Raw genomic sequence first — 22,660 nt, 5'->3', positions numbered from 1 at the left:
GGGATATTTTTGTTTAAATCCTAGAGCTGCTAAGGGACTACACTCTAGTAGCAGCAGAAAGCACTTCTGTTTGGGCCAGGCTTTTGTAAATACATAAGCTCCTCCAAGCTAGAAATTATCTAGCAATAGTAGTTACCTATCAAAGTTATCTACCCAGATAGCAATTTTTTATCAAATGAAAATCAAAGCTTTGCTATTTCCTTGATTTGGAACAGAATTTTACTCTACACTTTTTGTGTTTGTCTGTTGTTTTTTTTTATTTTTTCAGAATTATCACTTATTTTTAAATTTTTATTTTAAACAAAAATATCTGCAGTTATAGAACATCTTTTTTCATGCAAACCAGCAGATGAAAAGTGGAAGAGTACACAAGACATCAGTGATAAAGCAGATTCTGAGGGTCTATCACTAAAACAGCTCAATGAGATAATTGAAATGGGTGAACAGCAATCACTGTCCCAGGTAGAAGGCCTGAGTGTGTATTAAGGAGAGCTAACCCACAGAAATCTTGGCATCAGTAAGCAGTAAAGAAAAAAGGAGACGAGTATTTTATTTCACCTTCCATTAAGCTGCCATGTGGGGTCTGTGACTTCTTTCATTCTGCTTCACAAATATTACAAGAAACCACAAATCTTGCATGCAACTGCAGAGATACTTGCAAAATTTCTATGCTTATGTTAAATTTGAAAGCACTAGCAACATTATTTTCCATTTAGATGAGAGCTGAGATGCTATTTAGACAATGTGATCAGCTTTTTAAGGGCATAGGATGAATAATTCCTGCTATACAGCAAAAGAGACACCAGAAAACCACTTTTTTGAGTATTATGCACAGTTCTTTCAGCTGTGAAAGTATATCTATTGGAGATGGTGTTCAGGGTGTTACACAAGCACATTAGGAGATGTACTCTTTAGGCACACTGTAAGGATAAGAAAAAAGCCATGTCATGATGTAATGCACATGATATGAAAAAGAAAATTAAACAACTGGAAACATGCATAAGATACTGGCTGATAGAATTCTTAACATGGGGTTTTCCTTATCATGCTGGTTAGTAGTGTATTCGAGAACTTTTCCATAAAATGTATTTGATACAGTTCTTTCACAAGGTGCTTCCTCATCCCTGCCTGTAACTTGCATCACACTGAAACTCACAAGAAAATCCAGTTTATTTCGTTACACTGGTACTTTTTGTGTGTATTTCATAGTTAATGCTATAAAATAATGAAACACACAAAATAATTGGCATTGAAGAATTCCTCTGCTTGTAAGGATATGGAATAGCCATTGCACATATACTTAAATCTTCGTTTTTTGTATACAAATCTTATTCTCTACATAAAGTGTCTACAAGAATTCTCATGTGATATAATAGAAATAGATTTTATGTGATAAATGTTAAGTATTGCAATGTAAAAACATGAGTAAAAATACTTAGGCATCTTAAAATATATATTGTCTCTGAAAAGGAATTCCTTTATTTTCAAAACCTATACATACCTGTTTCCTTTTCTGGAAAGACAGGGAATCACCTATACTGAAGAGATTCCCACAACCTTCTTCTGTTGATTTAACCCTTGCAGGTAGCCCAGAGGCTCACAAAAACCAGAGCCCATTGCCTGAAAGCCTGTCATGTCTCCTATTGACTGTCAGAAGGAGAGTGACAGTAAAATCTTTTTAAATCCACGGTATGATCTCCTAATTATAGGCTGCAAAGGTTGGAGCACTGTTGAAATAATGTCCCTCCATTCCAGCCATGTGCTTGGCATGCTGTCCTAGCCAAGTCTTCAGAAAACACAAATGATATATATTTCCACTTACATACAAAGTGGAGAATGGAATCCTGCAGTGAAGAAGATATCAAGAATAAGAAGAGTGGAGAAAATTTAGAAAAGGAATATTTTGTGGTTTTAACTATGGCCAAAGAAGATTTTAAAGTGCTGTTACTCCTTAATACAGAGTTTTAAAGCATAGAAAATAGGAGATTAGAAAAGCACATGTTAAAACCTGAGTCCCAAGACCTACATTCACTCAGCTTTGGAGGACTCTGAAGGACTATTATTAGACTTTCACTGACAGAATATTCTTCTGAAATGTTTCTGTGAGATTCACTGAATATTCATTGATCAAGAACTTCTATTTCTTTGTCAAATAGGTATAGAAATGAATAAACAGAACAAATACATTGTTCACAAGGGTTTGAAAACATTTCCCATCATAGCAATTTACTGGGTTTAGTAAATAATTTACTTTCATTTGGCAGAACAGACAGATATTGTGCATTCTTTCTACACGAAAATTTAACTGTAGAAGGGAGAAAAATGCAGCTAGAATTCTAAGACTGACAATGGTTGCAATTTTTAGATCTTAGGAATGGTTTAGCAGGCCAATTTCATTACTTCAAAAACGTTCTGGGGTCATATACTTTCAGATGAAGAAAGAGGTAGTTATGTGAACTGCTGGTAAAAAGTCAGCAAGTTCTGCAGTGAAGTCTATTAGCTCAGACCTATAACAGCAGCTAAAACCCAGGTCATGCCAGATAACCTAAAAATCTCAGAGGAAAGGCATTTGAAACCCAGCATGGAGGTTTTGAGAGAAAAGTTTTCATATCCTACTTAGCTCTGTGAAAAACTTGAATTTGAGTCAAGAGAGAGATTCCGACATTCAAGAGTTGAGGAAATAATTAGAAAAAAATGACTGCACTTAAACCATTATAAAGCTGCAATAAAAATTCCTATGCTAGAAATAACATACAACAGGCAGAAGATATTTAGACTGCAAAGTACTGATAGGATGCAATTGCAACTCATTTCCATGACCTAGTCAGAGAGCAGAAACTCAGACACTGAGTGCTCAGTACAACTCAACACAGCAGTGTTCAGTACTGTACCTAAGCAAATTCTATTACCATTTACATCTAGAAGGTGCCTTTCATTACATTACAGTGGGCTATAAGAAAAAGGATCACCATAACAGTAGATATATTTAATGAGAACATATTTATGACTGGGGGAGTGGGGTGGCAAATGTTATAAAGAAGACCAAGTTAAATCTAGTATTTTAGATTAGATTATTATCACTATTAAGATTTTGCTTTGCAGATCCTTCTATTAGTACCTAATGTAAGCTTTTTTCTAGACTTTCTTTAGACAAAACTGTGTCTTGCAATTACCATATAAAATATTAAGAGGACATAACTATCATGTAATATTGTCCCTAAAATCCTGTGAGGATGAAATATTTGGAAGTTTATTTGGAGAAGCAGTGGATGGCACTGTTGGGCTACAATTATAAGGCCATAGATGGAAATCTTAAATTGTTGTGCTTAAAAAAAAGACAGATTATTGTGGCTCCTTCAGGCACACGGTTCAGATATAAACTCATTCAGAGTACACCAGAGATTTCACAATCAATGTGGAAGTTAGTTCATGTACTGAAAGGAAGTTTTGTAATAGGAGAAGTACCATTTTAGGTGCTTCAATTGAAGCAGAAATGTTCACATGCTTGTCTCACACGGCAGCATGACACCATTAAGACTGAAGAGCAAAGAGGACTTGGCACATAGAAGCATTGGTATGGGTTAATTTAATGACTGTATACATGTTCAAAAATGCTCACCACTGAACATCGTGTATGTGTGTTTTTCTGCCCATAAAGTCAGTTCTATTTCTTAAAACTGCTTACAATTAATGGTCATCTTGTGTTTGCTTACAGACTAAAATTAAGTGTGAATGAATGGGGTGAGGGAACAAGGTTTCCTTTTAGTAAAGGGCTTTCGTTCTTTAGTTGCTCTTATGTATTCTTACTTAAGGCACTACTTAAATAAATACCACTTTGGGAAATTATCTTAGATAAGGATCACACTCTATTTTCCCAGAGCAACGTATTTTACTATATTGTGGGGGTGTGTGTGACTTATTTTCAGGATAGTGCGTTAACTAAGGGGGAAAAAAAAGACAAAAATATTGTCTTGGTTTATGCAGCCACAAAAAACTCAATTTCAGTAGTAATAACTATTATACTGAACATGAGTAAATTGATATTAGAAGCATTTTTTACCTGCTCCCATCTTCATTAATGATGAGGCAATGTTCCCTCAGCAAGTTTGCACAAGACAAGAAACTGGGAGGAGTGACCGATATGCCAGAGGGACCTCAGCAGACTGGAGAAGTGGGCTGACAGGAACCTCATGAAGTTCAACAAGAAGTGCTAAGTCCTGCATCTGGGGAGGAACAAGCCCAAGGACTTGCTGAGAGTCACCCAGCTGGAAAGCAGCTCTGCGAAAATGGAGCTGGGGCTCCTTAGGGACACCAGGTTGAACATGAGCTGGCAGTGTGCCCTTGCAGCAATGCGGTGACACTGTTTGTGCCATAATTATGCCTCTCCTGGTGGGAGAGATCTTTAAAGTCCTTGCTAGGAGTTCCAGAGACAAACGGGACTCTCAGCCTTCGCTGCTTCTAGATAGTTGTTTGTTAAGTCTTATCAGAGAAAAAGTCACTAGCATGATCCAGACATAGCACAAAGCAGAGAAGGCAGGAGAAAGCCCCATTATCAAGATTAAATGGCCCTTTTAAAGGTAAATCAACCAGTGGTTACTAAAAATGTACATTATTTTTACTTTTCTACCAATTATTTAGTAATACAGCCAGGAACTGCGGAATTCTTTGTCCAATCATCCCAAACTACTTTTGCTGCAGAATGTGGAGTAGTCAAGGAAGAAAGTTTGGAGAACAACAACAATCCTCCATTTTGATGTTTTCTGCTTTTATCTGTTTACTACATTAACAAACCCAAAACCTCTAAATTTTTCACCCTGTGACAATCTTACATAGTAGTCTATCACCTAATTTACACGTGTGTAGTTTCTAGTTCTTCTCTAAGAGTAGGCAGTTTTTTCCACGGACAGAGGTCAAAAGCTGTGTTGTTCAGGGGGGTAAAACCCTTCAAAACAGGCAGAGAAATATTCTCTGCACTCTGGGTTCACACAGTGGGGAATGTTATCCTGGGCTGCATGAGGCAGAGTATTGCCAGTAGATTGGGGAAGGTAATCCTTCTCCTCTGCTAAGCCTTGGTGAGGTCACACCTGGATTTCTGCATCCAGTTCTGGGCTCCCCAGTAGAAGAGAGACAAAGATATTCTTTTACATTTACTACTAAATCGATCCAGATATTCTGTAGATAGTCTTTGTTTGTCTTGAGGAGAGAAGACTCAAGGGGGCCACATAGTTGTGTATAAATACTTTTTGGTTTTCAATATTTCCAAGGATGGAGACCACACAACATCTCTGGACAATCTGTCCATTGTTTGACCACCACAACAGTAAAAACTAGTTTGTTCCTGTTGCCTTTTATCCTGTTACTGGCAACCAGAAGATGTCTGGATCATTTTAGAAGTAAAAGTAAATGTAAAAGACCCGAACAAAAGGATCTATAAAACTCAACCTTGACAACAAAACTATTCATACAGATATAAAAAAGCAATATTTCATAGACAAAAGTGAAAGCATAATTTGATCTTTAATCTCTCACATGGTACCTATGCAATGCTTTCACTGTCAATACACCTAGGAAAGTAACTGGGTTTTATGCCCCTAGTTGGCCTGCTAGCAAAACTCTGATAAGTAATGATTCACTATCAGTTGTCTTCAACTTGCTTTCAGTTTTGAATCAGTTACTGAAAAAAATACGTTTTCTTACGGTTGGTTCGGAAATCAGTGTTGTTGAAACTGTTCCGGAAACACACTGGGCATTTTCAACATGCACAGAAAAAAGATAAGGTATAGGATAATGACATCTGAGAACTTTATGAAGCTGAGGAAAAAGGTAAATCAACTCTTTTAGATATATATGATTTATACAGTAACTTTGACAGGCCGTCTTGAATTTGTTGCAAAAATGATAGTATTTTCACCAACAAAAGACACCTTTACATTTTTAGCAATGTCATTAGTGTAAACAACCTAACATATCAAAGTATAGAACCTGAAATGTGGGATGGAAATGAAGAGTAGCTTTTAGGTGCACATTCAGACTTCCTAGAATAAGGCACTCATTTTACAGCAAAGCTTCTAGACAGAGATGATGAAATTGAGCATCTCCAGTTCATGGGACATTCTGATTTCTTCAAATGTCTTATCGATTGAAAAGGTCAGGTAAGTTTGTTTGCAAAACACTGGCTTATCTTTCTAGAACATTTGGTGCGTACATTCTTACCAATTTCTCTGGACACTCCTCCCTCTATCTTGTTCTAAAACCGTCTGCAGAAGGCAGGGAGCCCAGCAGTTCATGAGATGGAACTCAGGAGCTGTGGAAATCAACTGCTTTGGACTTTTCAGCACTGTGGGGTTGCTCTAGAGCTAGAGTTTCTGAAATTTCATCTTGGGGTATTTCTCTAACATTGAGGACCTTGAAAGAATAGAATCTTCCTTCAGGGTCTCTGAGACAACCAGATGCCCCATTCTGAAGACAGTCCCTCGTTTGAGAATGAGTTCTCATGGATTTCAGACCCTCATTTTCATAGCAGGAACCCACACAGCCTTGCTTCTACGGCAGTGCTTGCTTGAAGCTAAATACTCTGGTCCTTCAGCAGCCTGAAGGAATCCTTCTTGCCATTCTCTGAAGGTCCATCAAAATTCATCTGCTCTCATGAAAACAGATTTCAGATTAGATCATTCCAGATTTCCAAACCTGATGCTTCTAAAGTGTGTTTGTGTAATGAAAATTTATTTCTAGTGATGAGCAAACACAGTATTTGGTGAAACTTAGAGCACTAACAACAAGTGCCAGAAGGAGCCATACACAGCCTGCTTCAGCTAGAACTGCCCTTGAAGCAAGGTTGCTAATTAGATATCCACACATATGCAAGTTCAAAAGCCATATGTGGCTGTACTGCACATATAAGACATATCTGTGGCTTTGTTTCAAAACCTGAACGTATTACATTATGAAGGGGTTTTTTTGTTTTTTTTCTTTTTCTTTTCTTTTTCATTCTAAGCATTTAGGAACTGTCACACTAATCAGCTTAGCACGCTAAATATTCTTGAGCATATACCCTAGATATATTTGACCAGCTTACACACACATATGTTTAGAATGTGGGCACTGAGTTCATGCTCATTTACTCCAGTGTAGACTAGAAAATGTGGCCTTTCTTGTACTCCCTCTATGTACAAGTTGTTTGTGGGCCACAGTTTTTAAAGGCTGAAGGACCAAATCTTAATAAAGTAACTGTTTTATTCTTAAGTTGACCTTTGTGGACCAGTATTCTGTCTCACTAGCAGGGTGGTACAGTAGTGTCTTATCTATGCTAATCTCCAATGACTGTAAACTGTTAAGGTGATTAACTAGAAGAGACAGTTCTTTCACCACATGTACAGAATCTCTGTGAATTGGGTCATATCTGCATATTTCACGTATCTGTCATAGTAGAATTTGGAGAAGAAAAGTAGGGTGTATAATAATTTATATAATCTTTTCTTTCTTCTTTCTTTCTTTTCAGTAACAATTTACTTATTTACATTGAAATTCCATCTAAACTTAAAATAAGAACTGTTTAAGTTATTGACATTATAAAATTAAAACTCTACTGAAAGTTCCAGGCAATTCAAGTTCTATTACAGCTTGCACTTCAATACTGCAGTAAGTAGCATCCCTTCAACTACACAAAAGGGAGAAATGAATCTGTATTTTGAATCAAGTAAGAATTTAACTAAAACAAAAGGGCACAGCAGATACAATGCTGAACTAATTATGTTTGCATTTTAAATCTGGATATGAAAGTAATTTTAACAGATTACAAACAAATCCAGTGCCTAATATCAAAATCTTAGAAATGGAGGAGACTAATCCAGAAGGAAAAATTCTCTAGACAATCTCCTGTAAATGCTGCTAGGACTGAGATGCAGTCTCAAAGGACAGCTAAGTATATAGCCATAGGAATATGTCATAGTTTTTCACACAGTTTTATATTAGCATAGAAATATGTTATAATTTCCCATTGCAATATTTTTTACTTGTCAGGTACTTTGAACATATATTCATATGTACACATATGCACATACACATACATATATGCATGCATATTATACTTTATGAAACATGGAGATCCAAACATGCATACCAGAAGTGACTAACAGACTGTAGTTAAATCTAAACTTCATTGTGGCAGAAATTTTTTGAGAGAATACTTTTTCCCAGTAGTAGATAACATTGAATGTTTCCTACAGGAAGTAGTCACTATCGTCTAAAATTAACACTTCTCTTTTTAGGCCTTCAAGGTAGAATTCAACATCTGCTTTCACTTCTCTAAAACAAACATATAGATCATAGACATAGTTTTCATTTCCAACACTCTTCCTTAATGACTGTAAATATAAATATAATTACAGTATCCATACATCCAACATCAAATATGATTTAATACTAGAGTAGCTGTAAAGCACTTTTTTATCTATCAAGGTTATATCTTGATGGGTGCACAAGCTCAGATAAATCAGGTGTTAAGCCGGCACATCTCCAAGGAATCTGATAATTCTCTCATCTGCAATCCTCAGCATATCTTATTACTTACTGCCAAAGAAATGACTGATTAATTTTGTCATCTTTGCTCTGTGATTTTTGTTCAGCTGAAACTGGCTGCCCTCTTCTGCAATGCCTGATCAGACTTATTTAAGTTGATGCCTTTGATCGTAGACACTGAGGAGCTTGCTGACTTAGGCTTTGACTAAACATTCCTCCATTGCAATATTTATGCACAGAATCCTAAATGATAACGGACAGTCAATGTAGATAACAAACACTTGTAGGATGTTTCCACTCTTTTACTGATGCTCAAAACAGCTTTACTTGTGCAAGAGGTATCAGTCAAGATGAAAAGTTGAAACAAAAGCCCAACAAATTTTGCTTTGGTGAATACTTTATTTCTCACAAACAAACTATCTGGGATCAGGAAATAAAATCCTTTGGAAAACTATGCAGTTTGATTTTTTTTTTAATGCTTTAAATTCTTTCTGTAGTGTGATGTCATGTTCAGTTTTGGAAGCTAGGGGCATTTTACCATCAAACCATTCCAAAAAAAATTATCAAAACAAAGCCAGTAAAAAAACCAACTACAATAAATGTTAAGCCCTTTAGAAAAAAAAAAAAAAAATCTGCCTCTAGCTCTTTATTAATCACATTCCAACACCAGAGGCTAGAAGTACATCAAACTGCACCAAATCCTTTTCACATGACAACCTCATAAATTATTCAACTCATTAGTAACATCAAGAGGCATAAAATAACATCAGTGTTAAGGATGTTTTCTTACAGAGAAAGGTCAGCTAAAAGTTTCAGTATTAAAACTGAAAGGTTTAAGCCTCTGAAAAGTAAATACATCTAGATAGAATCCATGAATACTTTAGTGCATGATGGTTTAAAATTCCATGTTAATTTTAATACATATATGAAAAGCTAGAATTTTTTTTAAATTCTGAAAACTTCAGCCTGTTGTTAATTTTTATGTAACCACTAAGTTTGGTGTGCACCATCTGTGTAGACATCTGAGTTTTAATTTTCCTGTATGTTGAATGCACTAACAGGTGTTACATACATATAAAGTCCATGGTTTTGATGATTATTTGCCTTTCAAAAGCAACACGGCAATTAGCAAAGTTTTGTACCTCACTCTCATAATATCTCTATCTTGATCTTTTGAAAGAATGTGGAGAAAATAACCCTTTGTCAAATATGAAATACCCTATACTAATGGGGGAAATGGCTTTCTTAACCCAGCTTAAGGACAGTTTATGACTTGAAGTCTTGCACATGATAGCCTTCACCTTTAAGTAAGGATTAAGTTACACTTGCTAGTATAACTGCACACAGAGATATTAATTCATATGTCTAACCTTGTTTGGATCCCAGATATTTGCCTCAACAACCGCAACGTTGGTGAAAAGTGTAGGTCATACAGAGTGAGCTTTATATCTCTCACATTCGGAACTTTTGGCAACATTAGCCTTTGGTTAAACATCAGATGAAAGGTTCAACTTGCTTTGTGAATGATTACTTCAATTTTTTACTCCTAAATGCTAAAGAACCACAGTATTTTCTTTTCACCGTTACAGATAAAAAAAAAAAAAAAAGATCAGAAACCCATCACAATATTCTTTAAAAAACTCCTGTCTTTGATATGCTAGAGAGGTATCCCAGCTTAAACCTGAGAAATAAATTCACTTTAGATTTTGGTGTATTCAACTTCAGTCTGCTGTACAGAAGTCACAAACATATGAACCTTTTATATGTTACAAAGGAATTTGCAAGCATGTTCCTCATTTCTCTTTTATACTGCAGCTACATCTCCATGAAAATCAAACATCATCTAATTCTTCAGTTTCTAAGACTGAAGCTTCTATGTCTTCAGTTTACTATTCAAATCACAAGTTATCCTTAAAAATTATTATTGCTAACAAGTTGTTATGCATTTCATGAGTTGCAGAAAAATTACTTTGGCTGAAGTTATGCATACTAGGATAAAATTTCTGATATTTTTAAATTCCTTATTCACAAAATATCTCCAATGGAACTATTACAACACATTAGTTTGATGACCTATTTCATTCAGTCACTCCAGAGAGACAAGTTCAGTTGCTTTTACCAGTGTCTCAAAACTAGCATTTGGGAATGCTAAAGAAGTATAATGTGAATCCCTTCGGGATCAGGGAATTTAACAGCTCACAAGCTCAAGTCTTCTGGTTCATTAAAGTGTAAGAATTGAAAGAATTCTTTTTCTAAGAATATGTTGTCCTAGGAATTCTCAGCACTGTCCTTGAAAAAGAAGGGACATGATTCTCAGGCATTCATGGACATCAAGAAAGCATCATGAGCTATATTTTTAAGCTGAGTTGATACTGACCATATTCCACAGCGGCTTTTAGGAGAGCATCAGCATGAGTAGACCCAAAAGCATTGCGAACAAATCGCCTCCGCCGGCGCAAATCATCTTCCCAGTAATCCAAGCGCCAGAAGTCATGCAGTTGGCTGGAAAATAAAGAACACACACATCAGCACCTACCACAGCTTGAAATGTATTTACATACATTATAGTATAATTTCACTGCTGCTTTCCCATTTCAGGAATACATTCTTGTAAAAACATGTATCACTAAAACTTACAATATTCTAGCCTTTCTTTACATGCATTTATGTATTATAAACCCCAGCACTGCCTGTCTCAAAATGTTCTGCCTGCTGCTAAAAACATTAATCACACCGAACCCATTAACAAATGCAGCATCAAATTACAAGTATTAATGGCACAGCTTGCTTTCTTTTACAGTGTTTTTAACAAGGCTTGTAAATCATAGAATGGACCTCAGTGCAAATAGTTTGCAATTTAATGACTATGGTCCCTTAGCAGACTGAACTTAAAAGTATAAAATATTGCCTACTTGAATTTTGTGGAACTATGATTAAACTAATGTGCTGAAATATTCATTGAAATAATTCCCCACTGCCCCTAGCAACCTGAGAAAATTGCAATTTTATTCATTATTAATAACACTGAATTAGAGCAGAAAAAAAGTTCCACCATGTGGTAATTGTCTTGGTAAATTATTATTCCAGCACTAACAGAGTACTAGGATGATTTTATAGCTCCCAGCTAATAAAAGCCATTAACAACTATGGCCATCTTTGTGTTACATTGCCTTTTTACATTCAAAAGAATATTAAACTCCTGTAGAATGATATAAGGCATTGTTAATCTATACTAAAGCCAAAAAGTACATATATATAATCATCTGGTATTGAACTTTGGTTCTAAAGAGCTGACCAGCTCCACTTTCAGACAACTTCTTGACCTTATTGGCACAAACCTCCGGCATCTTTTTAATAAGATATTTGGGCAAAGCTGCATTCTAATCCAAAATTTTAAAAGCTTTTTGGATCACTAGGAAGAACCCAAAATGTTTGTGGATGCATCCTTGTCGCCAAAGTCATAATTGGACACACTATACACTTAAAATTATCCTGCAGGCCACAACCTTGCCGACCCCAGCTAGGGAACCACTGCTTTAAACCGATAATTTTCAACCTATCTGTAATACCCTGGAGATGCATGAACAAAAGGCAAATAAAAAAAAGAAAAAAAAAAAGAGAAAAGTTTACAGTACTCATGAGTATGGACTACATTTTTGCTAGACTTTTCTAGTTACTACTTCAGCCACTGTTTTCTATATTGCCTTCATTTTGAGAAGTTATGCGCTGGTAGCCATTTCCAGAAGAAAAGTAGAAATATGCTAACATAGAACAGACCTTTTCATTCTTTACAGTCCACTCAAGCACTGTTTTTGATGCTTTCATTAGTTATTGTCCAACTTTACGAACTGCTGTCATGAGACCTGGATCAGTTCTGGAGGGCAGAGCATCAAGGGGAGTGGATCTAGCGCCCTACCTTCTAGCCACTAACAACTTTTCAGAAGCAGCACACCATAAATTTTAGTCAATGTTGGTGTTTTTTGTATTCTGCATTTTCAGTATATGCTCCTTAAGTCTGCATGAAGGTCATACTTTTATTGCTGCCTTGCAGAACAGGCATTTTACTTATTTACAAGCAGTGAGGAGGAAACTGCAGTGGTTTTTTGAAAGGTGAGAAACCTTCCCTTCTTAGTTCCATTGAAGAGTAAGTCATGATAAGATAGAAGTAAAAATATTAATGAAACCCTTTTAAAAATAAGAGTTCTCTGAAACTACATGTATTGACAATAAAAAAAAAAAGACCCTTACGTTGATAAGAATGATTTAACTACGTAAGAATAAAAAACTTTATGAAATTAAGAAATATACAGAGACTAAAACCTACGTTTTTATTTTGTTCTGCGTTTAATCTGGTAATTCATTACTTTGATTAATCAGTCTGAAGAATACTGTATATTCTCAGTTTAAAGTAAACCAGATTTTAAAGCCACAATTTTAATGAAGTGTTAAGTGTGGAAGTGATGAAATTGTCATAGGATTAAGTCTATTTTGCAGATCCGAAAAAACATTACAAATTCACGAGGGACTGAAGCTTGAAATATGTAATAACGGCAAAAAATTAAAATTTTGAGAAAAAATAATAGAAACGTCATTTCTAATTACAAATTATATGACTTTTAAAAACAGAACTGAAGTTTCTTCCTTCAGTTTTCTACAGAAGTCTATCCCACAATGTTACTACATACTTCCAGGTACTGGAAGATGGTATCTCAACCCTAAAGAAAAGGTTTCTGAATCTAGTTTAGCTGATCTAAGATTTTTTTTTTTTTTGACTCTTTGAGCAACATCATTAACAAAAAGACAAGATACTTTTCCTACCCTGTTGTTTGAAAGAAAGAAGACTTCAAAAGATAATGGCTATACTTACAGAAAGCTTTGAATGATTGAGTTTCATCATTTGAATAAAAGGCAAAAAAACCTGTGTGATTTTCCTAAAATATTATATTATTACATCTCTAGATTAGATTAAAAATACTAATAAGTAGAAGACTGTGGCACCAGTTCCAGCCTGAAACTAAGAATTTAACCTGCTTTAGAAGTCCAGCTCTATGGACCGAATTAGTGTTAAATTGTCTAGCCCATAGATTAAAGTACTTTAGAAATACTTAGATTCTAATCCTGTATATTTTGCTCAGGCTTTAAGATTTTTCAGGAATTTAGGTAGCTGTTAGGTAGTTCTAAATGATGGCTGTAAATTAAGCAGAACTATATTTTCTAACACTGTACTAGGCACAAGTCAGTCCTAGAAGAGAGCATGTCTGCAAATCGCACATATCTCTTTCTCCTACAATGCCTTTTTCCCAGAAGTGACTTGACTAAATCAAGTAATTTTAGTAATTTATTTCTGTGACAAGTACAATATTTCAATAAGCTTTACTTTTCTTAATAATGTATATTATTAATAATCCTTATTTCCACAGCCAACTAGATTACATGTAATTTCTTTTTCCTCCATATTTTATACCAGTCAAGTGACATTTTGAATCAGGCTTGTTTGAATGAAGAAGTGCATATTAAGCACCATGTAAGGAATTTTTTTTAAGAACTAAAAGTTTATAGCATCATTTATGAGCTACTTCTAAAGACTTTTAAGAAAAGAGAAATACATCTATATCCCTTCAACTGAACAGTTATTTAAAATGCACCCTACAACACACGACCCAAAGAAGTCTGCATGATGAGTCTAACTGTCAAAGATAATTTCCTTACAAACTACAGTATAATCCAATATAAGCCTTTCTCATCATAATGAGAACTGGCATGAAACTAGTAATACTACAAGGCTACTAACAATGAAAAAAATTATTTGGAATGGTGTGCATGTTGTAAATTAATCCCAAATTTCAGATGTGCAGTATTTCATATAGTTACTACAGAAAAAGAAAGTACATGTTTTAATGGAACAAGACCTATTGTACTGCGCATTGGAGGATCAAAAATTTTGTTTCACTGCCACTGTCATCACTGGTGCCCACTTGACAGCTTGATGTGTATGTTCTCCTACTTCAAATAAATTTTTCTTGGCCGGCATGGGATGGAAAGACAAAGAGGTATTATGCTGACCCAGGTAGCCAAGGTGGACTTCGATAAGTTGGAGCAAATAGTTTTGAAGTCTCTCAAGTGCAGGTTGCTCTAAAACTCAGATATGCCCAGAATTCTTCATAATATTCCTTACATACCACACACACCATCCATGTATATGGGGACAAAGATTATTGAGACAGACTGAAGTGTTTCAGGGAGCTCAATTACCCCCTCGGAGGAGAAACTGTGCAGTGATCTGCCACCAAAACAATTAAGAGGAGCATCAAGTCAGCCTGCACAGCAAAGTCCTCCCTGCCTTTTCACATCTCCAAAGCTTGATCATTTAAACAGCAACTTTTGAAAAGATTTTCTGTTAACTCCTATGACCATAGCTGCAACAACGTGCATGGGAAGGGTTTTTTCTTGGACTTATGAATACTAGTTGTCCTAAATTGTAAGTCTTTGTCCATCCTGTGGGCATTCAGCATCTGTGACAGCAGCTGCATGGCTGTGAAAGCCAGTTCCCGTTCACATACAAGGTGCAGTTTGCTATATGTCACCTACAGCTACAGCAACTAGTGGCAAACATAAACAGTGGAGAGTAGCAGTACATGTCCATAAAAGATCCTCAGACTGCAGCCCAAAGGATGGGCTGCCAGATGGAAGAGATTAAGTTTGAATATATTAATGAAGAGGAACAAGCCTGCAGGCATGGGGGAAGGGGAAAAAGTTGTTTTGGAAAAGAGGTGGGTCACAGAACTGGAAGAATCTCAGAGAATCCATAGTCTTTGTAATACTGGGGAAATACTAGAAAAGGCAAGGAATTGATGATTTATGATTTCAAGAATTAGTCCTGGTTGCTTTCATGTGACAAATTTTGAAAAAGAAAAATTATTCTTTTCACAGTTTGGAATTATGACTGTGTTTTTAGTAATTAGGAAAAAAATATGTATATTTGGAAAGTATAAAGCATATATTCCCTAATGTAATACAAAGAACAGAAAATGAATGACATTTAAAAAAAAAAAAAGTAAGTAAAAGAAAACTTGAAGTACAAAAAATACAAAAATACTTATGCAAAAAGCCAAAATATAAATTTATTTGCCAGAATATCCAAATAGCAGAAGTCTTCTGTAACAACAAAAGAGCAAATAAGCCTCAGAAGTGTTGTTGCAATAGATACAGTAACTGTAAATAATATTAAAAATCGGAAATATAAACACAGGGAATAAAGATGAGAATCTGAGAAAAACCGAATGTCATGAAAATTGAACAAGATGGTAAAAAAAGGGAAGGGTTTCCATTTGGGCTTTGAAATAAGGATGAAATAGAGCACAGAGAAACTCAAACCAACAGCAAACACTAGTACTGATCATCAGAATAGGAGCAGAGGAGTCACCTTTGAAAACAGAAAGAGAACTGCCAAGAGCTTCTCTCCTATGATCATGTTACTGATGGTCTTACATTAATAATGAAGGACAAAGCTGAGACAACCGAGAATTTGCTACAAATGAAAGAGACTAAAAGCTAACAGAAGATGACCAATAATTAAAGATCCACCAAATTTATGGAGAACTTTCTAAGAACTGTTTTAAAGGGTAACACCACTGTCAGAAAGGAGGGAGTGATTTATATGGCTTTTACTTTCTTCTTAAGGCACTGGGAAAATGTGTATTTAATACACACTCAATAAAGATTTCCAACTCCTGAAACTTCTGGGTCTTAATTTCAGTGATAAGGACACATCAAAAGCTGAAAACAGAAATCTCTCAATTTGAATTAATCTTCAGATAGATGAGATGTTAGAAAGGAGAGTAATGTCAGTAGATGTGAAAGGGAAGCTGTGACAACAGAGATGTTAATTTTAGCTATGGTAGTACTTAAACCACAAACTTCTAAGGCAGTAAAATTCCAGGATTATGGAATTTGGTGTATTACATAGTGTCTGAAGGAACAAATTCATAATGAATACACAAACAAGGACTAGCAATTTACTGATTGCCTAGGTTTTTTTATAAAGCTTAGTTCTTCAGAATGAGTTGTTCACTCTAGAATGGCTGCTATATTATTAAATAGTAGTTAACTTCTACCAAGAAGCAGTAGTTGTAAGGAAATAAGAATAACCATGCATAAAGCTATAAATAGGGGAAAAAATAGAGAGAAAAAAGCCACGTAACTCTCAAGAATACCAATGGAAGTGGCAATAAGTCAAATGCCTACAAAGTAAAACTAAAGATAAGTAGAATTTTTTAAATTTTTGAACTGATTTAACATAAAATATAAATTTAAAGTTATGACAGAGAAGTTTGGCAAATCTATCCAAATAATAATGGGCAACAGTAGGACACTACATGTGGTACAGCTAAATGAAACAACACAATTTCCTAAAGTTATATACTTGGTTGCTTTTAGTTAATCCAATGTCATTGAAAGAACAACTGAAACAACATAAAAAGCAGACACATAAATTGTCAGTGTTTGACTCACCAGAATCACACAGGGCTTTTCAAGTAACAAAATATGAGTAACAACTGAATGCAATTGCACCAGATTCTAGAGATAATAAATTGTAAACTTAGAAACACTAAAATGAAATACAATTTAGGGTTAGAATTGAGACAGAAAATATTATATTTGAAAAAAAAGGAAAAGTGATTGGAACAATACTCTGGTTTAACTCAGATTTCTGGTTTGGAACCTTAATTCTGTTTCAGAATGTGGTTTGCTGCCACTCCAAAGAAAGAGGAAACAAAACACCCAAAGCCCAGAAAGCCATTTTATAGTTTTAGATAAAGGAAAATTTGGGTAAAATTCCCTTTTGGAAAATATCTTGAAAGAACATAGAGTGGTTTAGGACATTTTTATTTTTAATACATATTTTGTTATGTCATGCTATCTCAGTACAATGAGTAGTTATTAAGATTTCACAAGTACTGCCATGATGCCACAGTTTAACAAACTCCAAGATGGAATGAATTGGAGGTCATCTCTGTCTTTCTTAACTGACTGCAAAAAAGAGACAGACAGAATGGCTTAGACAGAAGCATAACTACAGGTGGCTAAAATTAAGTAAAATGTATTCCATGATAAGTGTGCAGCTTTTCTTATTCAAAGTGTAGAAATATCTCTAAGTTTCATTGACAAAAACTTGATCTAGCAAATGATCACTGAATTTCAAGAAAAAAAATTGTTTTATGTTTTGACTAGTATGTTTGTTATAATTTCACATCTGAAATAAGCACTGTGACATTAACATATACTCCTGCTGCTAGGAAATACAATAGGAAAATAAAAACATTTGAAGACTTTTATTAACTTAGAAGAATGAAAAAGAAAAAAATCAGCTATTTTCATAGGAACTTCTATCATAATTTTTTTACCAGAAGATTTGACCAAGATAATGTTTTCTGATTTAAATGGGTTTTAAAATGAAATTTCCATTTAACTCTTCCACTGTTTTTACAAGCATATTACCTACTGTTAGCAAAATTATTGTGCTTGTTAAGCATATTATGTGTCAAACTAAAAGAGAAATAAAAGTGGGCACCCACTGAATATAAAAACAGGAGACTTCATGAAATAATACAACCTTTTGTCAAACTTGTCTGGAAAGTATTGTGTGATTTTACATCTATAGTCCATAAAAAATCAGATAAACATCTCAGAAAATAACTTCTTTATCTTAATTTAACAAAGTAAAATGCTGACTTGATAAATTAAATCAAAAGAAAAACTTTTAGGACAACTATTAATTTTGCTTTAAAGATGATGTTTTCCAAACAAGGTTAACTTTAATAGATACAGTTCTTATGATATTTAAGATAGTTCTTATTTCTTATGATATCCAAGATATTTACAGAAATATGTTTGGTGGTTTTATTCAATTGTAGTTTATCCTTTGAGCTTCAAACATTAAATATTCTTCCAGCAACAATTATGTAGACAGGATTCATCTGATAATACAGCCCACTACTTCTGTTCAGCTTTTAAGCCAAGAACATCAAAGTGCATTTGAGTAGGATACAAGGCGACTCAGTTCTGCCTAGGGATGGTGAACAATGGTTGCACAAAAACCAGATAAACTGGTGTTATGACCACTGAAAAGTAATTCTTTCTTGTAGTTATGCTTTGCCTCTTATTGTCTGACTCCTTTTTTGCGCAGAAATTAATTAAAAAAAACCCAAATCTCAACTCCCCCCCAGAACAACCCTTGCCTATCTGGGGTCTTTTAGTATTATTTCTTGGTTCAGTTGTAGCAGTGAAAAGGGAAGACCGAGAGAACAATTTGTTCAAATCTCACAGAGACACCCTCCTCCTTTGCCTTCTACATGAGTACTAACTACACTACTTATATAGATGATAGGATATTTTGCTCTGAGTCTAATGAATACAGCTAAATTCTTTTGGTTGTTTTTTCTACTTTTTCTGAAGAGAAATTGAGAAAAACCCTAAAACACAACAATCTCTTTTCCCATTGAATTCTAAGTGACAATAATACCACAGCATTAGGAAACTCCAGTAAACAAAGCTGGAGGTTGTTTTTAATGTCACCCCCATACAGCCTACATCAGCACAATGCAGAAGTCCTGAGATTTTGCAAAGGTACTAATGAAGCAGTGAATTTTTACAAGAAAAACATGTTACTCTCTATTTCAAGATTTCATATGTCATACTAAACATATATCTAGGGACGGCAGGGTCCAAGATTATAAAAAAAATTCTGAGCCTTTACGACTTTTCTGTAATTCTAGAAGAGTTAAACAGTAGCTAAATTTCTTTTCAGTTAGGATTAGTGTGCTTGAACAAATGAAAAACAATCCCCAGATTTCCAAGTGGGCATCCAAAGTAAAAGAGCTTGCTGAAGCTCTTGGAAACTTCAGTGCCTCATTGGCTTACTTAAAGGTCAAACACTAAAGGCTCAGACTTGTAAGTAGGGATAACATATGTGACTGCTGATGAGGATGCTGTCCCAGCTGTCCGCTCCATTCCAGATGCACAGATTAAGGTGTCTGAATCTCTTTTGAAGGAACTACTGAAGAACCTACTGAGCATACAAATTACAGTCCAGTTTCAAGACAAACCAGCAATGACTTGTCAAAAAATCTAGAGCTGCACTTTTGACAGAAACAGCATAGTTGAGATAGACAGCTAGGACTTGTTATCTCATTAGTTACTCCTGTTCGTAAGTCACAGCTCAAAGGTTATAGAATCCAGGAACAGAAATTTAGTCTCTCAAAGTCTTTAATCAGAAAAAAGAGAAAATATTTTATCTAAATATTTTAAAAGCATTCTGAAACTGAGACACAGCTTTGTTTTTTCATATATATACCATTTCTTAAAAACCCATAATGAATTACTGTTCCAAACCTTTATAAATTATTCAAGCTGCAACTGCTTAAAGACAGTTAACTTATTAACCTGGCATTGAGATGAAATAATTAGCTTCCTTGAGGCCTAACAACAAACAGCAACAGTAATCAAAATCTAATAAATAAATAATAAAGTTTTACCTAGGCAACTGTTTTAATTTCCATCATGTGGAGCTGTTCATTAAAATGCAAGTCTAATAATACACTATTTTAAAATAATGATTCTTTTTGCAAAATGCCATTTTAAGCTTGATAATTGGAAGTATTTGAATTCAAAATTTATAGAAGCCTGAAGTTTTACGTCTCCTGCAGGTTTTTTGGTACAGATTTATTTTTATTCTGTCACCCAGAAGTATAGCATAAGTTAAGAGAAAGCACATATCTCACTTTAACCTAATGTTCTTAAGAACTGAAACAAAGACACAATGGCCCAATTAGTGGATATGCCTTGTCTGGTGTATAAACAGTTATTCCTACCCCCAAATATCGCTTGTATTGATGAAATAAACATTGCCAGGGGGCATAGATATGAATGCTATAGAATTTTTAATGGAGACCATGTTTACAGTACTATCAATTAAATACTGAAGTAATCTTAACTTTGATCTTTTTTGTTCATGGGAATTTTTGTGAGAGCTAAAAAGCCAACTTGGCAAGTAAATCCAAACTTTCCTATTTATACTTTATTTTTGACATTCAAGAGGTTCTTCAGAAGTATAGAAAAAGTCTCCTATAAAACATCCCAAAATATATCAGCATGACCTAATGATTTATTTTGGGCTCTGAAAAATATTATACGAGAAGAAGCAGATGCAACATTGGGGAAAAAAAAAAGGGGAAGAAAAAAAAAAGAAACAAAAAATTACTCCAAATTATAACTTCCTTGTTTTCTGTCTTGAAAAAAAATTGCTATTTTTGAGGGTTCTGAAAAACAATCAGGATATACTCTAAAGAATTTTTGCATAGGAACTATTTGGCAATCCATTACTCAGTACACTTTTTAATGTTTCCCTTCCTCAACTACTTGTTACACAATTCTGTGTGACAATCATGAGATACAGATGCTTTTTCCCTTGTCTGCAGCACAAGTCTGTGACGTGACCATGTGTATCTTCTGCATTTTTCATGCACATTCACAGTTCAGTTGCTATTGTATAGTAAGTATGACTCCCTACAGGGATATGCTTTACAAATATATTACAGAATGTATATTTGACTATATTTAGGTGTATGTTCTTAAATGAATACTACAGTTAAAGAAAAATCAGCAGCAGCAGTTTCATAAACTTATAAAACCCTCCCTCACTTTTCTGTGTAGAATCACCATGAGGAATTACAATCCTCAGCCTTGCTAATTAAGCAGTTTTGATCCTTTACATGTTCTTTGCAGGTTGTTGGTTTGGGGTTTTTTTGAGACTTTGTTACTGTAGTTTGTATGGAAGATGAAAAATGAGAAAGGAGTTCAGACACATCTATTATTACACCAGAAAGGAAAGCTTGCTGACTGATTCAGTACTGAATTAGACAATTGATGGGGGGAGGAACCATATACCTGGGAACAGAAGGATGTGCTGCTCTCCCTTCAGAACATGGGTAGCCAAATTTCCTGATCCAAGAGAGCAAAAATTGAAAACTTCACACAATTGTGCAATGTAAACTTCACACAATTGTGCAATGTAAATGATCAGTTGAGAAAAGGCAAAATTCTAAGCGTAGTTCAAAAGTGGGACAAAATGGAGCTGGACTCAGTCTGTACCTAGGTTTGAAGGTAATTTGGTGATGGCATTTTTTGGTTAACTTTCTCTGAGCTGTGACTTTGGATAATTTAGAATATTTTGAGCCAAAGACCCAGTGACAAATGTCCTTGGAAAGAGTTGATCTTGAAGTGCTGAAAAGTCACATATAGCTTAAGAACCATGGCACAGGTCATTTCACCCTCAGAGATTCTCCAAATTCTAATGACTAACTTGGGCAAAAATATAGTTTACTCTCTTCATTCTTCACCAGTCTCATTCTTTTGTAACCTCTAGATTCATTTAGCTGCTCCAGATCTCCCCTGTGTAGCTCAACAGACATAATGTTAAGATGCTGTGAAGCTGAGGATCACCTTATCTTTGAAAACTGCTTTCTCTACAGGGACCAAATTGCCTGTGACCTCATAGAACTTGTTTTCCTTTCTTGCAATCTGGGAGACACAGTTCAATTACTGGGAAGTTAATACCAGCAATTAACAGTTGTAATTTACTGGAAGATTAAAGTTGTCAAATTATGCCAAATGATAGCTGAGTTGAGTTTCTTTCATCTAACTTAAGATGTCAACATTACTGACATTTAACTAATCAACCCAGGCCCATTCCGCAGGCAATGGAGAGAACTAGTTTCACCTTGGGAAAAGTTGGGTGATAGGATAGGAATCCTAGTGCTCTTGTATCAAGTAACCAAGGGCTCAACACTACAAAAAATAAAAACCTGGGTTTCTCATGAAAAAGTCTACCATCTAAGACTAACTAACATCACATGATTGAGTGAAATCCAAGAGGCAGGATTCAGAAAATGTGGAATTATAGGCTATATGGGTCCTGTTAAATGAGAGAAATGGAGAATGTGGTCGACTGACTTGTCCCAGTCTTATATTACTACAAGTAAAAGTAACAGGGAGGTATCGTTTCATCACCTGATTGACCTGACAAAGGGAATCCTGAAACATAAAATAGGCAACAGCTACAGAAATAATCTTCTCTGTGTAAATT

At 35.0% G+C, this 22,660-nt stretch overlaps 1 protein-coding gene across 4 annotated transcripts in view; it reads right to left on the bottom strand.

Moving 5' to 3' along the window:
* The window catches only part of NBEA (neurobeachin), a gene marked incomplete at its 5' end in the record, with an annotated part of 466,147 nt that overhangs the window by 172,347 nt on the left and 271,140 nt on the right, over nt 1-22,660 (bottom strand). For all 4 annotated transcript variants that reach the window (XM_082279412.1, XM_082279411.1, XM_082279414.1 and 1 more), the window contains one exon: nt 10,895-11,019. In XM_082279412.1, coding sequence (XP_082135538.1) covers nt 10,895-11,019 — 125 coding nt within the window. The remainder of the gene's footprint in view (nt 1-10,894; nt 11,020-22,660) is intronic.

Source organism: Coloeus monedula (assembly GCF_965178545.1).
Source record: "Coloeus monedula genome assembly, chromosome: 3".
Lineage (NCBI taxonomy): Eukaryota > Metazoa > Chordata > Aves > Passeriformes > Corvidae > Coloeus > Coloeus monedula.
The sequence above is the reverse complement of the archived record's forward strand: the minus strand, read 5'-3'. Positions and strand labels throughout refer to the sequence as shown.